Source organism: Nycticebus coucang, chromosome 6 (genome assembly GCF_027406575.1).
Source record: "Nycticebus coucang isolate mNycCou1 chromosome 6, mNycCou1.pri, whole genome shotgun sequence".
In the NCBI taxonomy this organism is placed as follows: Eukaryota; Metazoa; Chordata; class Mammalia; order Primates; family Lorisidae; genus Nycticebus; species Nycticebus coucang.
In genome coordinates, this window is record NC_069785.1 from 45799907 (window position 1) to 45827358 (window position 27452).

The 27452-nt window shown below is 40.6% G+C and overlaps 1 protein-coding gene across 2 annotated transcripts in view; it reads left to right on the plus strand.

Moving 5' to 3' along the window:
* Positions 1-27452, plus strand: part of WDR76 (WD repeat domain 76) — a 55715-nt gene that overhangs the window by 22363 nt on the left and 5900 nt on the right. For both annotated transcript variants that reach the window (XM_053595765.1, XM_053595764.1), the window contains 6 exons: positions 2112-2216; positions 2317-2360; positions 3971-4124; positions 19024-19182; positions 25447-25664; positions 26242-26394. In XM_053595765.1, coding sequence (XP_053451740.1) covers positions 2112-2216; positions 2317-2360; positions 3971-4124; positions 19024-19182; positions 25447-25664; positions 26242-26394 — 833 coding nt within the window. The remainder of the gene's footprint in view (positions 1-2111; positions 2217-2316; positions 2361-3970; positions 4125-19023; positions 19183-25446; positions 25665-26241; positions 26395-27452) is intronic.

Here is a 27452-nt window from a genome sequence, read left to right on the forward strand (position 1 = left end):
AACCTGAGCTGGCGGGTTCGAATCCAGCCCTGGCCCGCCAAACAACAATTACGGCTGCAACAAAAACAACAACAAAAATAGCCAGGCGTTGTGGCAGGTGCCTGTAGTCCCAGCTACTTGGGAGGCAGAGGCAGGAGAATCGCTTGAGCCCAGGAGTTGGAGGTTGCTGTGAGCTGTAATGCCACGGCACTCTACCCAAGGTGACAGCTTGAGGCTCTGTCTCAAAAAAAAAGAATAGTAGCTTTCAAATTTTTTTTGTTTTTCTTTTTTTTTTTTTTTTTGAGACAGAGTCTCAAGCTGTCACCCAGGGTAGACTGCTGTGGCGTCACAGTTCGCAGCAACCTCTAACATGGGCTCAAGCGATCCTTTCGCCTCTCGCTTTTGCTCAGGTTGGTCTGGAGCTTGTGAGCTCAAGCAATCTACCTGCCTCAGCCTCCCAGAGTGCTAGGATTACAGCACACTTGGCTGGCTTTCAAATTTTTTTGAAGCCTATTCTATAATGAGAAACATATTTACATTGCAACCCATTATATATACATATACACATACAACTGAAAAAAGTTTGTGAAATGATACCTTTTTAACTATATGTGATGTTCTTTGCTATTTTCTATTCTCATTCACTAAAGTACGTTGAATTCACATGTCTAAATGAGTTATATAACCTGTTCTTCAAAAAACACGGGTAGAGAATAGTAGCAGAGTACAATGAGATAAACTGATTTGAGTCAATTCTCAGCTTCTCCAGTTATTTACAGTGTGATTTAGGCAAGTCAACTTATTACTATATAAGATACCTAGCATTCATTTATTTGAAAGCCCACGATGTGTCATTACTGTTGTTTATGTTGAGGTGGAGCAGTGACAAATCAAATACCTTTGGCCTCCCTGAGTTTATATTATAGGGCAGAGAGATAATAAACTTTTTTTTTTTTTTTTTTTTTGAGACAGAGTCTCAAGCTGTTATCCTGGGTAGAGTGTCGTGTCACAGCAACCTGTAACTCTTGGGCTCAAGCGATCCTCTTGCCTCAGTTTTTCTATTGTTAGATAGAGACAGAGTCTCACTTTTGCTTAGACTGATCTGGAACTCACGAGCTCAAGCAATCCACCTGCCACAGCCTCCCAGAGTGCTAGGATTACATGCGTAAGGCACTGCGCCCATCCAATAAACTTTCTGTTTTTAAAATTTTTTTTTTGGGGCGGCGCCTGTGGCTCAGTGAGTAGGGCGCCAGCCCCATATGCCGAGGGTGGCGGGTTCAAACCCAGCCCCGGCCAAACTGCAACCAAAAAATAGCTGGGCGTTGTGGCGGGCGCCTGTAGTCCCAGCTGCTCGGGAGGCTGAGGCAAGAGAATCGCGTAAGCCCAAGGGTTAAGAGGTTGCTGTGAGCCGTGTGACGCCACGGCACTCTACCCGAGGGCGGTACAGTGAGACTCTGTCTCTACAAAAAAAAAAAAAAAATTTTTTTTTGAATTTTGTAAGCATCTTCCTTTTTTATTTATTTATTTATTTATTTATTTTTGAGACAGAGTCTCAAGCTATTGCCCTAGGTAGAGTGCCATGGTGTCACAGCTCACAACAACCTCAAACTCTTGGGCTCAAGCGATTCTCTTGCCTCAGCCTCCCAAGTAGCTGGGACCACAGGCGCCCGCCACAACGCCCGGCTATTTTTTTTGTTGTTGCAGTTGGTTTTTTTTTGTTTGCATTGTTGTTTTGGCAGGCCCTGGCTGGGTTTGAACCCACCAGCCTCGATGTATGTGGCTGGCACACTACCCATTGAGCTACAGGTGCCACCACATCTTCCTTTATTTAATATGTAAATTTGAAAACTCATATAAACATTTTGCAAGAAATTTTATCAGGGTAATCATTTATTTTATTTTAAAAAAGAGGTTTTGAAAATATAAAATCACCAAGTTCGCAGTGGAAAAGTTATGTAACAACTGCGTTACTGGGTAATCTTATTTTATTCTTATTATATTTTATTGTTTCAGGTTAATTTGAGGGTACAAAGAATTAGGTTACAATGTTTGCATTTGTTAGGTAGAGTCCCTCTTATAATTGTGTCCCATCCCCAAGAGGTGTGCCATAAGTTTTTTACATTTTTTTACAGCAGCCTTTGTTACCTCCTGGGCCTCTAGAAATGGCTCCTGAAAATCAAAATGATAACAAGGAACTATTTAAAGGATTTCTGCAGACATGGACAACAATGAGCAAGGTATCACTTGAGAGGTTTACAGCTTTAGAATCATCTGTTAAGGAAATTTCAATATTTATATTAACTTAGTGTTTTGTTTTGGTCTGTTTCATTGTTTCAGACATGTAATAAGAACACTGAGAAGGGATTATCTAGCCTTAAAAGGTAAGTTGGAATGCCTAGCCTTTGTTTTACATTTTTTGAGAAGTTTGAGTTGTAAAGGTTATATACCATTACAGGAAATTTTCCAGTGAGGTGCAATATTTCTACTCTAAGGACTGTTTGTGTTCTTACATATTTCATCTCCAGTGTTGCAACATACCACTAGGATAGAAGTGTTATAAGGGTAGGGACTTCATCTTAATAACCAAAACAATGCTTGGCACATTGTATATGTTTGTTCAGTGTTGAATAGATGAATAAATTTACATATATTTTTGTTTTGTTATGTTCTAATGTATGTATAATTTTGCATTATGCTCTTTTCATTTGTGCTTGTATGTTATTAGAGTCTTTAAAATTATTCAATAATTGTATGATATTCCATTGAGTGGGTAGAATTTACTTAACCTCCTTTCACCATTTGGTATTAGAAGTTTTTTGTTTTGTAGAAACAAGATCTCAGTTTGTTGACCAGATTGGTCTGGAACTCCTGGGCTTAAGGGATCTTCCCACCTTGGCCTCCAAAGTGCTAGGATTACAGGTGTAAGCCACCATGCCTGCCCTCCCCACCCCGCCCTTTTTGAGACAGAGTCTCACTCCATCATCCATGGTACAGGGCAATGGTGCCGCCATAGTTCATAGCAACCTCAAACTCTTGGGTTCAAGAGATCCTTTTGCCTCAGCCTCCTGAGTAGCTGGGACTACAGGTGTGTGTCACCATGCCCAGCTAGTTTCTTTTCTATTTTTTTAGTAGCGTTGGGGTCTCACTCTTGCTCAGGCTGGTCTTGAACTCCTGAGCTCAAGCGATCTGCCCGCCTCTGCCTCCCTGAGCGCTAGGATTACAGGCATGAGCTACTCATTGCATCTGGCCTCCCCCCTTTTTCTTTTAAGAGATGAAGTTTCAATCTCTTGTTGCCTACGCTGGAGTATAGTAATGTGATCATAGCCCACTGAAACCTCAAACTCCTGGGCTCAAGTGATCTTCCTGTCTTAGTCTCCCAAGTAGCTGGGACCAAAGGCACACACCACCAATTCTGGCTGATTTCCCCCCACCACCCTGTTTTTGTTTTAGAGATGGGGGATCTTACTATGTTGCCCAGGCTAGTCTTGAACTCCTGGCTTCAAGTGATCCTCTTGCTTCAGGCTCCCAAGTTGCTTGGATTATAGGTGTGAGCCCCTACACCTGGCTTCCTGCTTTTGTGTACATGTGTATTTGTTGAAGTGTATGTGTGTGATAATAGGTTTTTGTCTTCGGATGGATTCCCAGAAGTAGGATAATGAGTCAAATCTCATGGACATTTTTATGATGTTTGGTACAGTTGCTGAATTGTTTCCTAGAAATCTTATTTGAACTTACTTTGCTGCTAGCAATATATGTGAGTATGTATACTTAACAAATAGCTACTAGTGTTTGGTGTTATTAAAATTATCAAGGGTAATTTAATAAGAGAAAAATAGGATCAATGTTTGATTTCCTTGGTTACCAAGTGTTTGAATACTTTCCTGTATTTATTTACTAGTTATGGTATTTATTTTTTTGTCTCAAATTTTTTACTTATTTTGATTGTTGAGATTTGTTTTACTTATAAAATTTAACTTTTTAATTTTCTTAGCTATAAAGCTAATTTAAATGGCATGGTCATTAGTGAAGATACTGTTTACAAAGTTACCAGAGGCCAGATATACTCCATTGCTTTCCACCCATCAGAAACTAGAACTTTGGTAGCAGCTGGGGCCAAATATGGGCAAGTTGGACTTTGGGATTTGGTAAGTTGTTATTAGTTTTTTTGAAGATACTAAATAGATAGCAAATGGTCTAGAAGAGAACAGGCTAGAGCGATGTGTTTATAAATGTTGCTTGAAACTTATAGTTTTGTGCTTTATGATTCCAATTTTTAGAAATCTGGAGGAATTTAAATTTGCTTTATAGAACTTTTAACATTTTTAGCTTGAATATCATTAGCCATCTGGGCATACATTAACTGCCAGGAAACTTTATTAACTTTAAATGTATATATGAAAAAACTGCACAAAGTTCTTAGTTTTCTAATTATGTTTAAATCTTTCTTCTTTTTTTTTTTTTGAGACAGAGTCTTACTCTGTCACCCTATGTAGAGTGCTGTGGCATTATCATAGCTTACAGCAACCTCAAACTCTTTGTGCTGGAGCAGTCTTCTTGCCTAAGCCTCCTGAGTACCTAGGACTATAGGTGCCCATCACAATGTCTGGCTAGTTTTTCTATTTTTAGTAGAGATGGGGTCTCACTCTTGCTTAGGCTGGTCTCCAACTCCTGAGCTCAAGCAATCTACTTTCCTTTGCTTCCCACAGTGCTGGGATTACGGTTGCAAGCCACTGCGCTCAGCCTTCTAGTTATCTTTAAAATATGATTTTCTGTGGTCTGTTTTTGTCACCCTGAAATTCAGATGTTGAAATACCCTTCATGGTGATTAGGAGGTAGGGCCTTTGGGAGGTGACAGGTCATGAATGGGATTAGGGACCTTAGAAAAGAAGCCCAAGAGAGACCACTGCCTTTCCCACCATGTGAGGTTACAGCTAGGTACCAGAAAGAGGGTCCTTAGCTAATACTGAATCAGCTGGAGCCTTGATCTTGGTCTTCCCAGCCACTGGAAACTAAGAAATAAATTTTTGCTGTTTATATGCCACTCGTTCTTTTTGTTTTTTTTTTGGCTGGGGCTGGGTTTGAACCCACCACCTCCGGCATATGGGGCCAGCGCCTTACTCCTTTGAGCCACAGGTGCCACCCTCGTTTTTTTTTTTTTTTTAATAACAATAACAATATTTAATATAAGGAGTAGAAACAAAAACCTCGTAAAGAATGAATGAACATAAATACATTCAGAAAAGAAATAAGAGAATTGCTGCATTGACATATCAATAATAATAATGCAAAGAAAGTAACATTCACGTTGTCAAATAAGAGTATGTCTATTATAGAGTGCTTTGACTCTGAGATTCAGTATGGAGTCATCTATATGCCACTCATTTTATGGTATTTTGTTACAACTATCTGAAGGGACTAAGACACAGTCCCTAAGCTGGATCAAAATGTCATCCCAGGGAATTGCCTGGGATGATCCCAGTCATCTTTTGATGAGTCAGCAACAGTGAATTTGATTCATGGTGCATGTAGTTCTGCATTAAGTGCTTTCAGTAGTTACAAAATTGAGAAAAGTCAGGTTTATATTCTCTGAATTTATTTTCTAATTGGGGAGGTAGAGCAAAGATATGAAAATGCTAAGGATAATTAAAGGAAATGAAGAAACAGTGGTGACTTGAAGCTAGTTGGGCTTTACAAATAAATTTTGCAAGTGCAGAGACAAAGATAAAACCCCCAAATTCTCCCTTAGTTTGGGATATAGCTTCTCCTTTATTTAATAAGATGTGAATTGGGGTAGGATTTAGCAAAGAAAACTGAAGCAGGAAAGTGGGACGAGGATCAGAATAGAAACCAAAAGAAGAATCAAGGGTGGGAGGTTGGCAGGGCCTCTTGCAGAGAAGTCAAAGAGAATGGGAGCAGAGAAAAGGACACTGGTTTTGAAAATAAGATCCCATTTGTGAATTGAGAGGTAACTTTGACAATGAGTCACAGATGGAGCACAGCCTTTAGGAGATTAAGAAAGTTTGGGGTGGTGGAAGAAGCAGAAGCAATGGATACAGATCACTTCTTAAAGAATTTTGAAAAGGAAAAATTGAGAATTAGCATTGTTAAGTGAAGACCTTTTTAGGGTGGTTGATCTGCATGAAGTTGAAGAAACAAATATAGAAAAGTCCCTTTTTCATATCTTTCCTGGTGACTTCAAAAATCTCTGTAGTCCAATATCTCCATCAGCCTTCTTTTTTTTTTTTTTTTTTTTGTAGAGACAGAGTCTCTCTGTACCACCCTGGGGTAGAGTGCCGTGGCGTCACACAGCTCACAGCAACCTCCAACTCCTGGGCTTAAGAGATTCTCTTGCCTCAGCCTCCCAAGTAGCTGGGACTACAGGCGCCTGCCACAACACCCGGCTATTTTTTGGTTGTAGTTCAGCCGGGGCCGGGTTTGAACCCGCCACCCTCGGTATGTGGGGCCGGCGTCTTACCGACTGAGCCACAGGCGCTGCCCCATCAGCCTTCTAATTTTCAGAACATTTATCTATCTCACTAACAGATTCAGCAAACCTAAAAGCAGTAACATTTTGCCTATCCTGTGCTCATTCCCCAATTCCCCTAGTTAAAAAAATTTTGTTGTTGTTGCAGTTTGGCTGTGGCCGGGTTCAAACCTGCCATACTCGGTATATGGGGCCTGTGCCTTACTCACTGAGCCATAGGGACCGCCCAAGTTCTTAAAATTTTTTTATTTTTTATTATTTTTTGAGACAGAGTCTCACATGGTCCCCCTTGGTAGAGTCCCAGGGTATCTTAGCTCACAGCAACCTCAAATTCTTGGGCTCAAGAGATCTTCTTGCCTCAGCTTTAGCCTTCCAAGTAGCTGGGACTACAGGCACCTGCCACAATGCCTGGCTATTTTTTTTTTTTGTTTAGCAGGCCCAGGCTGGGTTCAAACCCACCAGCCCCAGAGCATGTGGCTGGCCTCTAATCACTGAGCTATGGGTGCCCAGCCTCCCCCAGTTTTTTTTTTTTTAATGTATTTTATTGAGGTATAATTTACATATAAAATTCACCCATTTTAAATGTCCAGTTCAATGATTTTTTTTTTTTTTTCGAGACAGAGTCTCACTTTGTCACCCTCAATAGAGTGTCATGGTGTCACAGCTCAGAGCAACCTCCAAGTCCTGGGCTTAGGCTATTCTCTTGCCTCAGCCTCCTGAGTAGCTGGGACTATAGGCACCCGCCATAACACCTGTCTTTTTTTTGTTGTTGTTGCAGTTTGGCCAGAGCTGGGCTTGCACCCCTCACCTTGGTATACGGGGCTGGTGTCCTACCCACAGAGACACAGCTGCTGCCCAATTACTGTATTTTTTGATCACTTCCAGGAGTCTTGTGATTGAGCCTTTGGGGTTCTCTAAGTATAAGATCATATCGTCAGCAAGGAGGGAGATTTTGACTGCCTCTGCTCCCATTTGGATGCCCGTTATTTCCTTCTCTTGCCTGATTGTACTGGCTAGAACTTCTAGTACTATGTTGAATAGTAGTGGCTATAGAGGACCACCTTGTCTGGTTCAGTTCTAAGTGGAAAAACTTTCAGGTTCACTTCATCCGGTAAAATATTAGCTGTGGGTTTGTAGTAGATGGCAATTTAAGAAATGTGCCACCTATGCCTGAAGAATATATTCTTTAGTGTTCTAATTAGAAAAGGATTTTATCGAATGCTTTTTCTGCATCTATTGAGAGGATCATATGATCTTTGTTTTTGCTTCTGTTGATATGATGAATTATGTTTATGGACCTGGGTATGTTAATCCAGCCTTGCATCCCTGGGATGAAACCTACTTGATCATGATTTATGACTTTCTTGATGAGAAGCAGTAGTCTGGTCGGCGCCTGTGGCTCAGTGAGTAGGGCGCCGGCCCCATATGCCGAGGGTGGCGGATTCAAACCCAGCCCCGGCCAAACTGCAACAAAAAAATAGCCGGGTGTTGTGGCGGGCGCCTGTAGTCCCAGCTGCTCGGGAGGCTGAGGCAAGAGAATCGCATAAGCCCAAGAGTTAGAGGTTGCTGTGAGCCGTGTGACGCCACGGCACTCTACCCAAGGGCGGTACAGTGAGACTCTGTCTCTACAAAAAAAAAAAAAAAAAAGAGAGAGAAGCAGTAGTCTATTGGCTAGGATTTTGTTAAAGAATGTTTGTATCTATATTCACTAGTGAAATTGGTTTGAAGTTCTCCTTTTTAGTTGGGTCTTTTCCTGGTTTTGGTATCAGGGTGATGTTTGCTTCATATAATGTGTTAGGGAAGATTCCTTCCTCCTCAGTTTTTTGGAATAATTTCTGCAGTATGGGAATAAATGGTTTGAAGGTTTGATAGAATGCTGGGTGTGAAGCCTTCTGGACCAGGGCATTTTTTTGGTTGGGAGATTTTTTTTTTTTTTTTTTGAGACAAGAGTATCAAGCTGTTGCTCTGGATAGAGTGCTGTGGCATCACAGCTCCCAGCAACCTCCAATTCCTGGACTTAAGCGATTCTCTTGCCTCAGCCTCCCAAGTAGCTGGGACTACAGGTGCCCGCCACAATGCCTGGCTATTTTTTGATTGTAGTTGTCATTGTTTGGCAGGCCTAGGCTGAATTTGAATCCACCAGCTCTGGTGTATGTGTCTGGTGCCCTAGCCGCTGAGCTACAGGTGCTGAGCCTTTTGGGAGATTTTTTAATTGTTTCTTTGATCTCAGTGCTTGAAATTGGTCTGTTCAAGAGATCTATTGTTTCCTGGCTGAGTTTAGGGAGAGGGTGTGATTCCAAATATTGATCCATTTCCTTCACATTGTCATATTTCCGGTTATAGGGTTTCTTGTAATATTCAGAGATAATCTCTTGTATCTCTGTGACATCTGTTGTTATTTCCCCTTTATCATTTGTGATTGAGGTTACTAGAGATTTTACTTTTCTATTCTAGGTAGTCTGGCCCAAGGGTTATATATTTTATTTATTTTTTCAAAAAACCAACTCCTCGTTTTGTTAATTTTCTGAATGATTCTTTTGTTGTTAATTTCATTAATCTATGATTTAATTTTGGATTTTTTTTCTTCTGGGTTTAGGCTTAGATTGTTCTACTTTTTCCTATTCCATAAGATGGTTTGTGAGTTTGTCGATGTGCTCTCTTTCTGTTTTTTGGAAGTAGGCATCTAAAGTGATAAATTTCCTCTCAGGACTGCATTTGCTGTACCCCACAGGTTTTGGTAGCTTGTGTCTTTTTTCTTTTTTATTAAATCATAGCTGTGTACATTAATGTGATCATGGGGCACCATACACTGGTTTTATAGACCATTTGACATATTTTCATCACACTGGTTAACATAGCCTTCCTGGCATTTTCTTAGTTATTGTGTTAAGACATTTATATTCTACATTTAGTAAGTTTCACACGTACCCTTATAAGATGCACCTTAGGTGTAATCCCACCAATCACCCTCCTTCTGCCCATTCTTCCCCCTCCCTCCCCTCCCTCTTCCTCTTCCTCATATGCTTAGATTATAACTGGGTTATAGCTTTTCATATGAAAGCCATAAATTAGTTTCATAGTAGGGCTGAGTACACTGGATACTTTTTCCTCCATTCTTGAGATACTTTACTAAGAAGAATATGTTCCAGCTCCATCCATGTAAACATGAAAGAGGTAAAGTCTCCATCTTTCTTTAAGGCTGCATAGTATTCCATGTTACATATACCACAATTTATTAATCCATTCATGGATCAATGGGCACTTGGGCTTTTCCCATGACTTAGCAATTATGAATTGGGCTGCAATAAACATTCTGGTACAAATATTTTTGTTATAATGTGATTTTTTTGTCCTCTGGGTATATATCTAGTAGAGGAATTATAGCATTGAATGGAAGATCTATTTTTAGATCTCTAAGTGTTCTCCAAACATCTTTCCAAAAGGAATGTATTAATTTGCATTCCCACCAGCAGTGTAGAAGTGTTCTCTTTTCTCCACATCCATGCCTACATCTCTGGTCTTGGTATTTTGTGATGTGGGCTAATCTTACTGGAGTTAGATGATATCTCAAAGTAGTTTTGATTTTAATTTCTCTGATGATTAAGGATGATGAGCATTTTTTCATATGTCTGTAGGCCGTGCACTTGTCTTCTTCAGAGAAGTTTCTCTTCAAGTCCCTTGCCCAGTCTGCGATGGGATCACTTGTTCTTTTCTTGCTTATGTGTTTGAGTTCTCTGTGGATTCTGGTTATTACACCTTTGTCAGAGACATAACCTGCAAATATCTTCTCCCATTCTGAGGGCTGTCTGCTTGCTTTACTTACTGTGTTCTTGGCTGTGCAGAAGCTTTTTAATTTGATCAGGTCCCAGTAGTGTATTTTTAAAGCTGCTTCAATTGCCTGAGGGGTCCTCTTCATAAAATACTCGCCCAGACCGATTTCTTCAAGAGTTTTCCCTGCACTCTCTTCTAGTATTTTTATAGTTTCATGTCTTAAATTTAAATCTTTAATCCACTGAGAGTCTATCTTAGTTAATGGTGAAAGGGTTCAGTTTCAGTCTTCTACAGGTTGCCAGCCAGTTCACCCAGCACCATTTGTTAAAAAGGGAATCTTTTCCCCACTGAATGTTTTTAATTGGCTTGTCAAAGATCAAATAACGGTAAGTAGCTGGGTTCATCTCTTGGTTCTCTATTCTGTTCCATACATCTACCTCCCTGTTTTTGTGCCAGTACCATGCTATTTTGATCACTATCGATTTATAGTCTGAGGTCTGGTAGCATGATTCCTCCTGCTTTGTTTTTATTTCTGAGTAATGTCTTGGCTATTCAAGGTTTTTTCTGATTGCATATAAAATGAAGTATTTTCTCAAGATCTTTAAAGTATGACAGTGGAGCTTTAATAGGGATTGCATTAAAATTGTATATTGCTTTGGGCAGTATGGACATTTTAACAATGTTGATTCTTCCCAGCTATGAGCATGGTATGTTCTTCCATTTGTTAACATTTTAAGCTATTTCCTTTTTAGAGTTTCATAGTTCTCTTTATAGAGATCTTTCACGTCCTTTGTTAGGTAAACTCCCAAATATTTCATCACCTTTGGCACTACTGTGAATGGAATAGAGTCAATAACTGTTTTTTCAGCTTGACTATTGTTGATATATAAAGGCTACCGATTTATGAATGTTGATTTTGTAACCTGAGATGCTGCTGTATTCCTTGGTCACTTCTAAGAGTTTTGTAGTAGAATCCCTGGTGTTTTCCAGATATACAATCATATCATCTGTGAAGAGCGAAAGTTTGATCTCTTCTGACCCTATATGGATACCCTTGATTGCCTTTTCTTCCCTAATTGCGGTGGCTAAAACTTCCATTACAACGTTAAAGAGCAGTGAAGACAATGGGCAACCTTGCCTGGTTCCTGATCTAAGTGGAAATGATTTCAATTTAACTCCATTCTATACGATATTGGCTGTGGGTTTGCTGTAGATGGCCTCTATCAGTTTAAGAAATGTCCCTTCTGGCGGTGCCTGTGGCTCAGTGAGCAGGGCGCCAGCCCCATATGCCGAGGGTGGCGGGTTCAAACCCAGCCCTGGCCAAACTGCAACAAAAAAATAGCCGGGTGTTGTGGCGGGCGCCTGTAGTCCCAGCTATTCGGGAGGCTGAGGCAAGAGAATCGCTTAAGCCCAGGAGTTGGAGGTTGCTGTGAGCTGTGTGATGCCATGGCACTCTACCAAGGGCCATAAAGTGAGACTTTGTCTCTACAAAAAAAAAAAAAGGAAATGTCCTTTCTATACCCATTTTCTTAAGTATTCAGATCATGAAGGGATGCTGGATATTATCAAAAGCTTTTTCTGCATCAATTGAGAGAATCATATGGTCTTTGTTTTTTAATTTGTTTATGTGCTGAATTATATTTATAGATTTACATATATTGAACCAGCCTTGAGACCCTGGGATAAAACTGACTTGGTCATTATGTATAATTTGTTTGATGTGTTGCTGGATTCTGTTTGTTAGGATCTTGTTGAATATTTTTGCATCTGTATTCATTAGTGATATTGGTCTATAATTTTCTTTTCTTGTTGGGTCTTTTCCTGGTTTGGGGATCAGGGTGATGTTTGCTTCATAGAACTTGTTGGGTAATATTCCTTCTTTTTCTATACTTTGGAACAGGTTGAATAATACAGGTACTAGTTCCTCTTTAAAGGTTTAGTAGAATTCTGACGTGAAGCCATCTAGTCCTGGGCTTTTCTTTTTAGGGAGATTTTGTATGGTTGATGCTATTTCAGAACTTGATATAGGCCTGTTCAACATTCCCACTTGATTCTGGCTAAGTCTTGGAAGGTGACATGCTTCCACGTATTGGTCAATTTCATTCAGATTTTCATCTTTCTGAGAATAAAGTTTTTTGTAATATTCATTAAGGATTTTTTTGAATTTCTGAGGAGTCTGTTGTTATTTTGTCTTTGTCATTTCTGATTGATGAAATTAGAGATTTTACTCTTTTTTTCCTGATTAGGTTAGCCAAAGGTTTATCTGTTTTATTGACCTTTTCAAAAACGCAACTTTTTGATTTACTGATCTGTTGTATAATCCTTTTTTTTTTCCATTTCATTTAATTCTGCTCTAATTTTGGTTATTTCTTTTCTTCTGCTGGGTTTGGGGTTGGAATGTTCTTCCTTTTCCAGCTGCTTGAGATGTCCCAGTAAGTTGTTAACTTCCTCTCTTTCTGTTCTCTTGAAGAAGGCTTGCAGTGCTATAAATTTCCCTCTTAGGACTGCCTTTGCGGTATCCCAGAGGTTCTGATAATTCGTGTCTTCATTGTCGTTTTGTTCCAAAAATTTGCCAATTTTCTTCTTAATCTCATCTATGACCCAGCTATCATTTAGCATAAGATTATTTAACTTCCATGTTTTTGTATGAGTGTGCAGATTCCTGTTGTTACTGAGTTCAACTTTTATTCCATGGTGGTCCGAGAAGATGCAAGGAATAATTTCTATTCCTTTAAATTTACTGAGATTAGACTTTTGGCCTAAGATGTGATCGATTTTGGAGTATGTTCTGTGGGCTGATGAGAAGTATGTGTATTCCATTTTGTTAGGATGAAATGTTCTGTAGATGTCTGCTAAATCCAAATGTTGGATGGTTAGGTTTTAATCTAAAACTTTTTGCTCAGCTTCTTATTAGAGGATCTATTCAACACTGCCAAAGGAATGTTGAAATCTCCGACTATTATGGAGCTGGAGGAAATCAAGTTGCTTATGTCTGTTAGAGTTTCCCTTGTTAATTGAGGCGCATTCTGGTTGGATGCATAAATATTAATAATTGAAATCTCTTCATATTGAGTATTACCCTTACAAAGATGAAGTGACCATTCTTATCCTTCCTTACTTTTGTTGGTTTAAAGCCTATTGTATCTGCAAATAGAATTGCAACACCTGCTTTTTTCTGATTACCATTTGCCTGAAATATGGACGACCATCCTTTCACCCTGAGTCTATATTTATCTTTTAAGGTAGGATGAAATTCTTGTATGCAGCAAATATCTGGCCTGAGTTTTTGTATCTAGTCAGCCAACCTGTGCCTCTTTAGAGGACAGTTTAAGTTGTTCACATTAATGGAGAATATAGATAAGTCCAGTAAAATTTTGGGTATTGAGTTTTTCAAAAGTCCAGTGGACATTTTTTATCCTTTCACCACTGTGGAAGTTGGGGTTTGATCAAAAGTTTCTGAGTGAGTTTACTTTTGTGGTAGAGGATTGTGCTGGTCATTATGGAGGATAGGTCTGAGAATATCCTGAAGAGCTGGTTTGGTTATGGCAAATTTCTTCAACATGTGAATGTCATTAAAGTATTTAATTTCTCCATCATAAATGCAACTCAGTTTAGCTGGATACAGGATCCGGGGTTGAAAATTATTTTGTTTTAGGAGATTAAAAGTTGATGACCACCCTCTTCTGGCTTGAAAAGTTTCAGCAGAGAGATCTGCAGTCATTCTAATATGCTTCCCTTTGTAGGTAATGGTTTTCTTATGTCTGGCTACTTTCAGAATTTTCTCCTTCATATTAACTTTAGTGAAGTTAATTATGATGTGCCTGGGGGATGTCTTATTTGGGTTGATTCGTTCTGGGGTTCTGAAACTGTGTGCTATCTGCATTTCAGAATCTCTTGGTATGTCTGGAAAATTGGCTTTCATAATTTCATGGAGAAGATCCTCTGTGCCTTGTGAAGCCACTTCATCACTTTTAGCAATTCCAATGAGTTGGATATTAGCCTTCTTCGAATTATCGCAGAGGTCTCTGAGAGAATGATCCGTTTTTGCTCTCCATTTCTCTTCCTCTTTGAGAGTTTGGGAGCGTTCAAAAGCTTTGTCTTCAATGTCAGAAATCCTTTCTTCTGCTTTCTCCAGTCTGTTACTGAGGGATTTTACTGTATTTTTCAGATCTTTGAGGACTGCAAATTCTTGCTTCAATGTGTCAAAATCTTTAGTGGTTTTGTCTTTAAATTTGTTGAATTCTTGAGACAACTTTTGAATTTCTCCTCAAATTTCTAATCCCAACTTTTGAATTGCTCCTCGAATTTCTAATTCCAAATTTTCTTCCATTCTGTTAATCTTGTTTGCAATCCAAATTCTTAATTAGATTTCTCACATCTCGGCTATCTGTTTATGAATGGGATTTTCAGTTACATCTGCCATATCTTTCCTTGGAGGGGTTGATCTACTCTGGTTATTCATGTTACCAGAGTTTTTCCACTGTTTCTGCCCCACAATTATTGTATACCATTTGACTTTTTCCCTGGAGCTTTGCTGAGGACCCGTACAGTGCTACAGCCTGAGAAACTGGGGATCTGTTTGGTGTGGTGGGGCTAAGTGGCTCTTAGTCTTGTTTTCAGCTGGTCTCTGTCCAACCCTAGTGAAATGGTTACTCTGGGTTGAAGTCTCAGCTGTAATTAAGTAATTAAGTCACCCCGCCCCCCACAGGCAACAATTGGAAAAGGGAAAAATCAAACCTTCCTGCAACCACACACCCGGGGCACTAGTTGGATAGTCTTCGGGCGATTGGCTCAGTTCAAAAGGTCCAAATCAATTGTCTCAGTCAGCACCTGTCTCAGGTGGGATAATTTAAAAGGTCTCTGGCAACTAGATTGCAGGGGTCTGCTGACAACTCAAATATGACTTGCTCCAGTGCTCCGTGAGGTCAGGAGGACCCACCCAGGAAATAGATTAGTCATGGAGGGTTGATGCCTCCTTCCCACCTTGCACCTCTGTCACCCCCAGTCACTGATAACCCTGCAGGGCTGTGACCCAGTTGCCTCCAATGAGCAGATACTCCAGGGGTTTGCACCTGCCTGAATCACAAAGAAATCTATGTCTCCTCAGCCAGGCTGCTGCTCTCTGCCTCTATCCGGCAGGGGGAGGTGAGGCCTGACAATCTCGGGCGTGTGATGGAGCCTGGGAGGTATTCACTCAGTTCCAGCCCTGCCCCTGATTGATGTTACTGATAGAACGGAACAACTTTTCCGAATTTGTTTCTGTCCCTGCTAAATTCCCTGGCAGAAGAGTAACTGTGTTGAGTTCACAGAACCTGTGCGTTAGGCCCTGTCTGTGCCTGTCCTGCCTCAGCTGTAGTTTGTATTCGCAGCATGGTTACTTGTCAGTTGCAGCCTGTTACTCTCCTTCTTTGTCTAGGCTGATGATCCCCTGGGGGTTGGGTGCATCTTAGGCTCCGTAAAGCGGTCCTCTGGGTCAGCCCCACCCTGGGAGTCTGCAGCACTACGTGTGTGTTTTCTAGTCCCCGCACTCCACCCAGGCTGTTACCACCTCAGGCAAATCCTTTTTTCACGGGGCCTGCGTTTCTGTCCCAGATCTGTTCCGCCAGTGGTTGCCACCTGAGAAGATGCCTGGCCTTCTCTGGTTTCCCAGAGAGACGGGGTGTAACTCCAGAATATCCAGGGGAAGCCCTGTTGTTGCCAAAAATGGCTTCTCTTCTGAGCCTCGGGGCACCACCGCTCCAGCGTGTTACCCTCTCAGCTGGCCGTCCTCTCGTCATTCCCGTGCCGCAGAATCAGCACTGTCTAGCTGCAGTCCTGGTCCTGTCCACACCCCTCGAGAAATGATCCAAGAATCTGGACTCCTGGGGGACAGGCCTCCAGACCTAAGAGTGAGAGTGGAGGGGAGTGCTGGGAGCTCAGAATTGCAGGTAGAAAATATATACAGTTTTATATAGTTTTATGCCTGGCAAGAGAGTGCCTTGGCACCCTAGTAGGGGAAGTAGGTCAAGTTTTTAGAGGGTCTCTCCCGTGGAGTATAATGGGAGGACTTTTGAACTCTGCTTATTTGTTTATGGGGCACTCTGAGCCGTTCTCATGGGGGAGGGGACTCCCATCCGCTTGGTGATGAGTTTTGTACCTTTTGTTTGTATCCTTGGGGTCGCAGGTTGCCTCAGCAGGGTTGATGTGCATTCTTCAACCTTCTCTCTTGGAGCAGCTCTAATCCACCAGGTTACTTGCTAAATTTCTGTCCTTTAACTCTCCTTCTGGACGGGAGTCTCTGTGGAAAGCTGGCTTTAGTCAGCCATCTTGTCTCTTCCCCGTAGCTGTGTCTTCATTGTTGTTTTGCTCAAGGAAGTTGATGATTTCCTCTTTTATCTCTTCCGGAACCCATTTATCACTCAGCATACGATTGTTTAATTTCCATGCTTTTATTTGGGGTTGAGGGTTTTTGGTGGAGTTGAGTTCCACCTTTAGTGCTTTGTGGTCTTAGAAGATACAAGATAAAATTCAATTCTTTTGTTTTATTGAAGTTTGATTTGTGTCCTACGATATGATCTATTTTGGAGAATATTCCCTGGACTGATGAGAAGAACATATATTCTTTAGCTTTGGAATGGAGTGTTCTATATATATCTATTAAGCACAGTTGTCCTAGGGCCATATTTAAGTCCCTTGTATCTTTGTTTAGTTTCTGTGCAGGGGTCCTCAAACTTTTTAAACAGGGGGCCAGTTCACTATCCCTTAGATCATTGGAGCGCTGGACTATAGTTAAAAAAAAAAAATACTATGAACAAATTCCTGTGCACACTGCACATATCTTATTTTGAAGTGAAAAGACAAAACGGGAACAAATACAATTACACCACCTCATGTGGCCTGCGGGCCGTAGTTTGAGGACCCTTGATTTAGCGAATCTATCGAGCTCTGTAGGAGGAGTGTTAAAGTCCCTCTTTATGGAAAGGATATCATATCGTTCAGACTAGTTAAAGTCTGTTTCGAGAATCTGGGAGCATTGCAGTTGAGTGCATAAATATTTAGAATTGAAATGTCTTCTTGTTGTATTGTTTCCTTGACTAATATTAAGTGTCTGTGTTTGTCTTTTTTTACTTTAGTTGCTTTAAATCCACTTTTATCTGGGAATAAGGTTGCAACCCCTCTTTTCTTAATTCTAGTTGCTTGAAAAATTGTTTTCCATCCCTTAACCTGAGGTTTTTTTTTTTTTTTTTTTCTTTTTAGAGACAGTCTCACCTCGGTAGAGTACCATGGTGTCACACAGCTCACAGAAACCTCCAACTCCTGGGGTTAGGAGATTCTCTTGCCTCAGCCTCCCAAGCAGCTGGGACTATAGGTGCTTGCCACAATGCCTGGCTATTTTTTGTTGCTGTTTGGCTGGGGCCGGGTTTGAACCTGCCACTCTCAGTATATGGGGCTGGTGCCCTACCCACTGAGCCACAGGTGCTTCCGACCCTGAGTTTTAATTTGTCCTTCAAGGTTAGGTGTGTCTCCTGCAAATAGCAAATAGATGGCTTCTGGGGTTTTTTTTTTTTCCAATCAGCCAGCCTATGTGTTTTTAGTGGGGAATTCAAGTCATTAACATTTATTGAGATAACTGGTAAGTGTGGTGGAGTTCTATTCATCTTATTTTGTGAAAGTCCATTACTTTGTTTTATCTTTTGCATCATTGTGGAAGCTAGGTTCTGTACTTTAATTTCTGAATGCTTACTTTGCTGGTGGTCCATTGTGATGGTCAATGTGTAGAACAGGTTGAATTATTTCCTGTAGACCTGGTCTTGTGGCAAACTTCTTCAGTGTTTGCATATTAGTAAAAGATTTGGTTTCTCTATCAATTTTAAAGCTTAGCTTAGCAGGATATTGAATTCTGGGCTGGAAATTGTTTTTTTTTTTAGACAGTCTTACTATGTTGCCCTCGGTAGAGTGTCGTGGTGTCAAAGCTCACAGCAGCCTCAAACTCTTATGCTTATCGATTCTCTTGCCCAGCTTCCCGCTGGGATTACAGGCGCCCACCACAACACCCAGCTGTGTTTTGGTTGTAGTTGTCATTGTTGTTTTAGCAGGCCAGGGCCTGCTTCAAACCTGCCCGCTCCAGTGTACGTGGCCGGTGCCCTAGTTGCTGAGCTACAGGCACCAAGCCATGTTTTAGGAAGTAATATGCCATGTGTGAAATAAAGAGCACAGTTGGCTCATATCGTAATCTTAGCTCTCTGGGAGGCTGAGGTGAGAGGATCCTTTGAGCTCAGGAGTTTGAGACCAGCCTAAACAAGAACGACACCTGTGTCTCTAAGTAGAAAAATTAGCTGCCTGTACATGGTGGCGCTTTTACTACTTGGGAGGCTGAGGCAAGAGGATCTCTTGAGCCCAAGAGTTTGAGGTTGATGTGAACTAGGCTGACACCATGACACTGTAGCCTGGGTGACAGTGAGACACTGTCTCCAAGAAAAAAAGAGTAGATTTTTCATTTCCTGAGGATTTCATGATCTGAAGTCATAATGAGCAGTGATTTATGAACTAGTTTGTTAGTTATAAAAAGCTGTACATTGTTAAAAGTTAATGTGACTTTGTATTGTTGGACTGAAAATTAGAAAAAAGGTATGTTAAGTGACAGTATAAAGTTTCTAGTTCTGATTTTCTGAATGGGAGAGTGGGTTTAATTATATAGACTAAGAAAAGATGATGCAATTCCGATGTAAATACTTTAGTGACATAATAAAACAAATGTTATTCGTTTTCATTAGTTTTTGTCTCTGTCCCCTCCCCCAACTCTCTTTCAGACCCAGCAACCTAAAGAAGATGCAGTTTATGTTTTTCAACCCCATAGTCGGCCAGTGAGCAGTCTATATTTCTCACCTGCCAATCCAGCCCACATATTGTCTCTGAGCTATGATGGCACATTACGCTGTGGGGATTTTTCCAGGGGCATTTTTGAAGAGGTAAATATTTATGTGTTTACATGCCAAAACTCAGATGATAATCTGGATTCTTTATGAAATGTCACATGAATGATTATTATACCAGTCCAGTGTTATAGCATAGGGACTTTTAGAACTATATTGCTATCTAAGTTCAAATCCCAGACCATTTTTTTTTTTTTTTGTAGAGACAGAGTCTCACTTTATCGCCCTTGGTAGAGTGCCGTGGCGTCACACAGCTCACAGCAACCTCCAACTCCTGGGCTTAGGCGATTCTCTTGCCTCAGCCTCCCGAGTAGCTGGGACTACAGGCGCCTGCCACAACGCCCAGCTATTTTTTTGTTGTTGTTGTTGCAGTTTGTCTGGGGCGGGGTTTGAACCCACCGCCCTTGGCATATGGGGCTGGCGCCCTACCCGCTGAGCCACAGGCGCCGCCCAAATCCCAGACCATTTTTAACTAGTTGTGTGACCTTGACAAGTTACTTAACCTCTTTGTGCCTCACGTTCCTTAGTTGTGAAATGAGATAGTAATGTTAGGCAGTTAGCTAGATATGAGGGTGGATATGGTTAGGCTATTTGGGATTGGTTTGGGTCAGGCTCTTATGAGAATGAGGCTGATTAAGATGTTGTAGGCAGATTGTTTTCAAGACTTTGTAGGTGGGTTATTTTGGGAACAGGGTTAATTGAGACCCTTGGAGGTGTCTGAGGAATAGCTGATAGTCCTCAAAGTTGCATATAAAACACCAAGCTGCACTTTCCTCAGGGCCTGCAGTGACTAGGATGGGGGTCTGGGTTGCTGTGCAAGTTGTTAATAAACCTTTGTCTTGCTAAAACTTTACTTGCTTTTTTCAATTATTCTGACTGCCTCGAGCCACCATGCAGCTCTAACAGTAACAGTATCTATTTTATAGGATTGTCATGAGGATTAAATGAGTTAATACAGATAAAATACTTAGTGCCTGGTACATAGTAAATGTTTGCTCTTACTAATATTTCTTCTAGTTTTAGGCTTAAAACTTGTACATCTTTAGTCAGAAAAGAAATTAGAATATTATACTTTTTTTCATCTTTCCTGGCCTTTGCAGATTTGAATTTTGTAGGGGAGTGTCTCATGCATCACAAAAAAGACAGTAGAGAAATTCATTACATAATGGTACTATATTATGTATACCTAAAACTTTTGGTTTGTAATATAACAAAAAGGGTACACAATTTGGTTTTCTGTTGTCTTTTAGCTAACATTTATCATGTCTTATATGCCATATATATCTCATGGTAAAGAAGTTGGCTCAGCTGTTTTTCTCTGGTGAAGTTAGAATGAAAAACTGCCATTGTACATCATCATAATTGCACAGTGGCAAGAAAGGGACACTCACAGGAAGCACCTTAGGCCAACTTTATTTGTTTTTTTTTTTTTGTTTTTTTTTTGCGACAAGAGTCTTACTCTGTTGCCCTTGGTAGAGTGCTATGGTGTCATACCTTATAGCAACCTCAAACTCTTGGGCTCAAGCAATCTCCTTGCCTCAGCCTCCCAAGTAGCTGAGATGACAGACATCTGCTACAACTCCCGGCTTTTTTTTTTTTTTTTTTTTTTTTTGCAGCTTTTGGCTGGGGCTGGGTTTGAACCTGCCACCTCCGGTATATGAGGCAGGCTTTCTACTCCTTGAGCCACAGGCACTGCCCCACTTCCGGCTATTTTTTTTAAGAGACAGGGTCTTGTTCTTACTCAAGCTGGTCTTGAACTCTTGAGCTCAAGTGATCCACCTGCCTTGGCCTCCCACAGTGCTAGGATAACAGGCATTGAGCCTATGTGCCTGGCTGGCCAAGTTTATTTGTAATGATCTTTTGAGGTTAAGGTCTTTCCTGGTCTAACCCATGCAAATCAGGTTAAGTGTAAGTTTGTTTAAGAATAGTTGAAAGATCTTGGGGACTCATATTTCTGACCACCCATTCTACCCATCAGTCTGTGGTCACCCTACCTAGATCATCAGACTCTGTTGCCCAGGCTAAAGTGCCGTGGTATCAGCCTAGCTCCTAGCAATCTCAAACTATTGGGTTTAAATGATCCTCATGTCTCAGCCCGCTGAGTAGCTGGGATTATAGGTGCCTGCCACAATACTTGCAATTTTTTCCTGTTTTTATAGAGCTGGGCTTATTGCTCTTGGTCAGGCTGGTTTTGAAGTCCTGAGATGAAGGGATTCTTCTTCCTCTGCCTCGCGCAGAGTGGTAGGATTACAGGCATGAACTACTGCATCTGACCCTAGGAGATTTTTCTTTTTTCTTTAGAAAAACAGTTCTCTTGGGCGGCGCCTGTGGCTCAGTGAGTAGGATGCCGGCCCCATATACTGAGGGTGGCAGGTTCAAACCCGGCCCCAGGCAAACTGCAACAAAAAAAATAGCCCGGTGTTGTGTCAGGCGCCTGTAGTCCCAGCTACTTGGGAGGCTGAGGCAAGGGAATCACCTAAGCCCAGGAGCTGGAGGTTGCTGTGAGCTGTGACGCCAGAGCACTCTACTGAGGGTGACAAAGTGAGACTTTGTCTCAAAAAAAAAAAAAGAAAGAAAGAAAGAAAAAAAGGTTCTTGCAGGGCGGCGCCTGTGGCTCAGTCGGTAAGGCGCCGGCCCCATATACCGAGGATGGCGGGTTCAAACCCGGTCCCGGCCAAATTGCAACCAAAAAATAGCCGGGCGTTGTGGCGGGCGCCTGTAGTCCCAGCTGCTCGGGAGGCTGAGGCAAGAGAATCGCTTAAGCCCAGGAGTTGGAGATTGCTGTGAGCTGTGTGAGGCCATGGCACTCTACAGAGGGCCATAAAGTGAGTCTCTACAAAAAAAAAAGAAAAAAGGTTCTTGCTCTATCATCTAGGCTGGAGTGTAGTGGTGCAGTCATAGCTCACTACAACCTCCTGGCCTCCCAAAATGCTGGTATTATAGGTGTAAACACCGTGCCCATCCTCCTTGGAGATGTTGTAATTAGTTTGATTTCTGGTGGGGAAGGCCAGAGCCTTCCAAAGACGTGAGGAATCCTCATTATATTGGATACTCCAGCTTGTGTTTGGGTCTACTACTTAAATATCTACTATTCTATACTACTAAATGTTTACAACAAACATTGTTTAAGATGAGCTTTCAGATTTGCTTAACCATATCAGATTGTCTCAGCAACAGAATTCTTATGAATTGAAATTTTTTTTTTTTTTTGAGACAGGGTCTTTCTATATTGCCCAAGCTGGTCTATTGAGTTGGAGCGTTCTTCACCTATTTTTTTTTTTTAAGTCAAGTCTATTGAAGTATAAATTACATTAAGATATGTCTTTTTAGGTATCTAATTCTATGAGTTTTGGTTAATTGTTTACACTTGTGTAACCACCACCCAATCAAGACAAAATCTCTGTCTTCCCCAAAATGACCTTCGTAGTCATTCTTCTCTCCCTGGCAACCATTGACAGGTTACTGTTCCTATAATTTGCCTTTTCCAGAAAGTCAAGCAAATGGAATTATATGATATGTAGCCTTTTGTTTGGCTTCTTTCATCTAGCACAATGCTTTTAAAATTCATTCATGTTTTTACAGTAATTTGTTCCTGATACTACTGATTGAACACTTACCATGTGCTAGGCATTATCCTAAGCATGCTTCATATTATTATTACTATTTTTGAGACAGTGCCTCAAGCTGTCACCCTGGGTAGAGTGCCATGGCATCACAGCTCACAGCAACCTTCAACTCCTGGGCTCAAGCAAGTCTTCTGCCTCCGCCTCCCGAGTAGCAGGGATTATAGGCACCTGCCACAGTGCCTGGCTATTTTTTGATTGCAGCTGTCATTATTGTTTGGCAGGCACCAGGCTGGATTTGAACCCGCCAGCTCAGGTGTATGCGGCTGGCACCTTAGCCACTTGAGCCACAGGTGCCGAGCCTATATTTATATTATTTTTTTTTAATTTTTTTTTTTTTTTTTGGAGAGACAGAGTCTCACTTTATGGCCCTCGGTAGAGTGCCATGGCATCACACAGCTCACAGCAACCTCCAACTCCTGGGCTTTAGCGATTCTCTTGCCTCAGCCTCCCGAGCAGCCAGGACTACAGGCGCCCGCCACAACACCCAGCTATTTTTTGGTTGCAGTTCAGCCGGGGCCGGGCTTGAACCTGCCACCCTCGGTATATGGGGCCTGCGCCCTACCGACTGAGCCACAGGTGCCGCCCTATATTTATATTATTAATGTTATCTCATTTAACAGACAGGTTTATTGGGTTTATCTCATTATATTAATGTTATCTCATTTAAAAGACGGGTTTATTGGGTTGCTCAAGGATGTAGATGGCAGAACTAGATGGGTTTGTCTGACTCCAAAGCCCTTTCTCTTAATCGTTTTAATACACTGAATACTTTGTTTCATTTGTATGTATTGGGCTTTTTTGGGTGTAGGGGTATTGTGATGCCTTTAGTACATTCATTTATTAATCTTAGTTTATAATTATACTTATTAAAACTAAAAATCAGCAGCAATTCATGATTCCACGATATGAATTGAGGACTGGGCATGGTAGCTCATGCCTGTAATCGTAGCACTGTGGGAGGCCAAGGCAGGTGGATTACTTGAGCTTAGGAGTTCAAGACTAGCCTGAGCAAGAGTGAGACCCAATTTCTACTAAGAATAGAAGTGGAAAAAAAAACTCGGCTTGGCACCTGTGCCTCAAGCAGCTAAGGCACCAGCCACATGCACCTGATCTGGCGGGTTCAAATCCAGCCCGGGCCTGCCAAACAACAATGACGGCTGCAACCGAAAAATAGCTGGGGGTAGTGGCGGGTGCCTGTAGTCCCAGCTACTTGGGAGACAGAGGCAGGAGAATTGCTTGAGCCCAGGAGTTTGAGGTTGCTGTGAGCTATGATGCCACGGCCCTCTACCCAGGGTGACAACTTGAGGCTCTGTCTCAAAAAAAAAAAAACAAAAAAAACCCTAGTTGGGTGTTGTGATGAGTGCCTCTAGTCCCAGGTACTTGGGAAGCTGAGGCAGAAGGTTCACGTGAGCCCAAGAGTTTGACGTTGCTAAAAGCTATGACTCCACAGCAATCTACTGAGGGCAACAGAGTGAGACTCTATCTCAAATAAACAAAAGAATAATTGTGGTCATTCTCCCTTACTTTTTTATTTTACTCTCTCTTACTTTTGATAGAAATATTTATATTTTGTTCTTTATGTGTATGAGCCTTAAACCCAAAGGGATAGTATTATGGATTGTGTGTAATGAAGAAATTATAACAGCATGCTTGTGGTAAGATATTTACAGTAAATAGAGTATGAAAGTAAATTTACCGTCTTCCATTCCCTTTCTCCAGAAGTAACCTTGTTGTACATCTTAAGTCTGCTTTAACAAAGTGCACATATACTTACAAGACTGTAAAGTTTTTTTTTCTCTCCTTTACACTGATGGAATCATACTACATATATTGCCTTTTATAATGCGTTTTTGTCAGTAAAAAGTATATCTTGGACAGTTAGTAATACAAAACTATCTCATGATTTATTTTCGGGCATTGCCTGGTATTTCAAAGTAGACATGTATCATTTATTTAATCAGCTGTCTGTTGGTGGATATTTAGATCGCTTCTTTTTGCTCTTATAATAAGCATTCTTGCAGCAGACATAATTGTATATCTCTTAGTGAAATTATTGGGTCAAAGAGCATACACAGTAGGTATTTTGACACAGGTAGCCTAATTGTCAAAATTTTTTATTTATTTTTCTACCAGGAGTAGATGAGCATTCAGCCATGTATTTTAGACCTGGTTGGCATAGTTATTAATACTTATATAATTTCAGTTTTGTCACATTTAGTTCAGTTTATCTCCTGGTAAATTTTGTCACATAGATCTGGAATTGAGGTTTATTGGATTCAAGAGATTTGGCATGTATCCCTGACATGGGTAGATGGGCCATTTGATGTTAGGCAAGTCTCATAGCTGATCAGTGCCTTTGTTCCTGTTTAAAAAAAATTTTATAGGTAGATAGAAGGCATATGTTCTAATGTTTGATAGATGAGTATCGTGATTATAGTTAATAATATATTGTATATTTCACAATGGCGTGTAGAGAGGACCTAAAATGTTTCCAACACATAGAAATGATAAGTTCTTGAGGTTTGTTTCCATTTTGTCCTGTGCTTCTTATGGGGGTGATGGGAGGATAAATGAGGTTATTTGGCTAAAGTATTTTGTAACCCCTTTACCAAAGAATTTATGCATAGATTTTATTAAAAGAATGTTATAAGCTTATTGTTACTGATGTTCTTAGGTGTATAGAAATGAAAGAAGTACCTTTTCCTCCTTTGACTTCTTGGCGGAAGATGCCTCTACTTTAATAGTAGCACACTGGGATGGAAATATGTCACTGGTGGATAGACGGACACCTGGAACTTCTTATGAGAAACTTATCAATTCTTCTTTGACAAAAATAAGAACTGTTCATGTACACCCAGTGCATAGACAGTTCTTCATTACTGCAGGATTGAGGTATGTTCTTTATAAAATTTTATGACTTAGGCCTTTTAAATCATGAATACTTGGTTTAGTTTGGTTGTCAAAGATACTTAATCTTTGTAATACTCTAAGGCCAAATAATTTTCCTTTCTATTCTGGTTAAAGTTTTCCTGAGCTTTTTTTTTTTTTTTAATGAGAAATTCTTTTGTATTTAAGAAATAGTCAAGATACTGAAAGAAATACACATTTTTGTTTTCTTTGGCATTATATACATTTATTTCTACTTTTGTGAGAAGAAAATATTTTCTTAAAATTTTAAGAAAAATAAATATATGACTTGTCTGTGTAAACCTTTTTCTTGGATTAGAAAACCGACTAGAAACTTGTCTCCCTATCCCTGGTAACATATATCTTCTGTAGTTTGGGGATTTTTCTAATAGTTTAGTTTTTTTCTATACCAGTATTTGTTAGGATGCAGAGGAGTAGAGGATTCTGTCTCACATGTTCTTCAGTGTAGCAAGTATGTGAGTGTATAACTTATGTTCAGTTCTATTCTAGAGGCTTATTATATGTAATGTGGCAACACTGATAATTATTCCTCCCATTTCAGGGATGTTCATATTTATGATGCAAGGCGCTTGAATTCCAGGGGAAGCCAGCCTTTGAGTTTTTTGACTGAACATACAAAGAGCATTGCTTCAGCCTATTTTTCACCTCATACTGGTAACAGAATCTTGACCACATGTGCTGATTGTAAGCTGAGGTAAATTGAGAAGGCAAATACATATTTTTAAGGAATCTAAATAGTCTGTAGCTTGTCAGTAAACCAAAAGGTTTGTTTATTGCTGTTCCCTATTTAATCCTGAGTGTTACTGTTTTGTGGCTGAATCTAGGGTCCCAAAGACCAATGACTTGTACTTGATGGCTTTTTAGCAGTTTTTGGATCCTGGGAAATTTCCTTGAGACTGGCAAAGAAGGAATAAAGCTACCCTGGGAAGTTGATGGTCAGGCTTCCTTTTCATCACCGAAGAATCTAGAAACTAGGCTAGGTGGTATCTTGGAAAGAATTTTAGTGTACTTGGAGATTGTGGGCTACCCTACAAGTACGATGTGCTAAATGGAAATTACAGAGACCCTGACCATGAGCAGGCAAAAACAGCAAAAATTAGGTTTGGTATTTTCGTGCAAACTATTAGATACAGTTTTATAGTTCTAGGGTTTTAGTTTTGATATATAGCTACTTCCTAAAGATGGATTTTAAAATGTAGTGTAAATCAATTGAACAAAACCCAGAAAATAATGTTAGTAGAGAAAGATGGAGGGAATGTTAGGGTAACCACAAAGGAAAATTATTTTGTTTGGTTTTATAATCTGTGATTTTGCTTAATATTGTAAGCACTTCTCAGTTAATGAGACTTTTGCCTTAAGTGATTTTCGAATTTGTTAGTCACTCAACAGATTTCTATTGAGTATACTGTGAGCCATGCTCCAGAATGGCACCTAATTTTAGCTTGGACTCACCTATTGGGAAGAGCGTGGTCTGCAATATGTGACAAGTGCCCAATTATTTTCTGCAAAGTCTGTGAGCGTTACCAGGTGATGTAGTAAGAAATTAGTCACCAGGGAATCCTAGTATCCCCTTTCCACCCATGTAGTTTCCTTTGTCCCATTCCTGTTCATTTACACTGCAAAGTTTTACTCTTGTTACATTAACCGTTAGTGTTTGGCTTTCTAGTAATTTAATTAGGCATTAAGCTCTAATGTCAAGAAACCACATTAGAATCAGTAGGCCTGGCTTGGTGCCTGTGGCTCAAGTGGCTA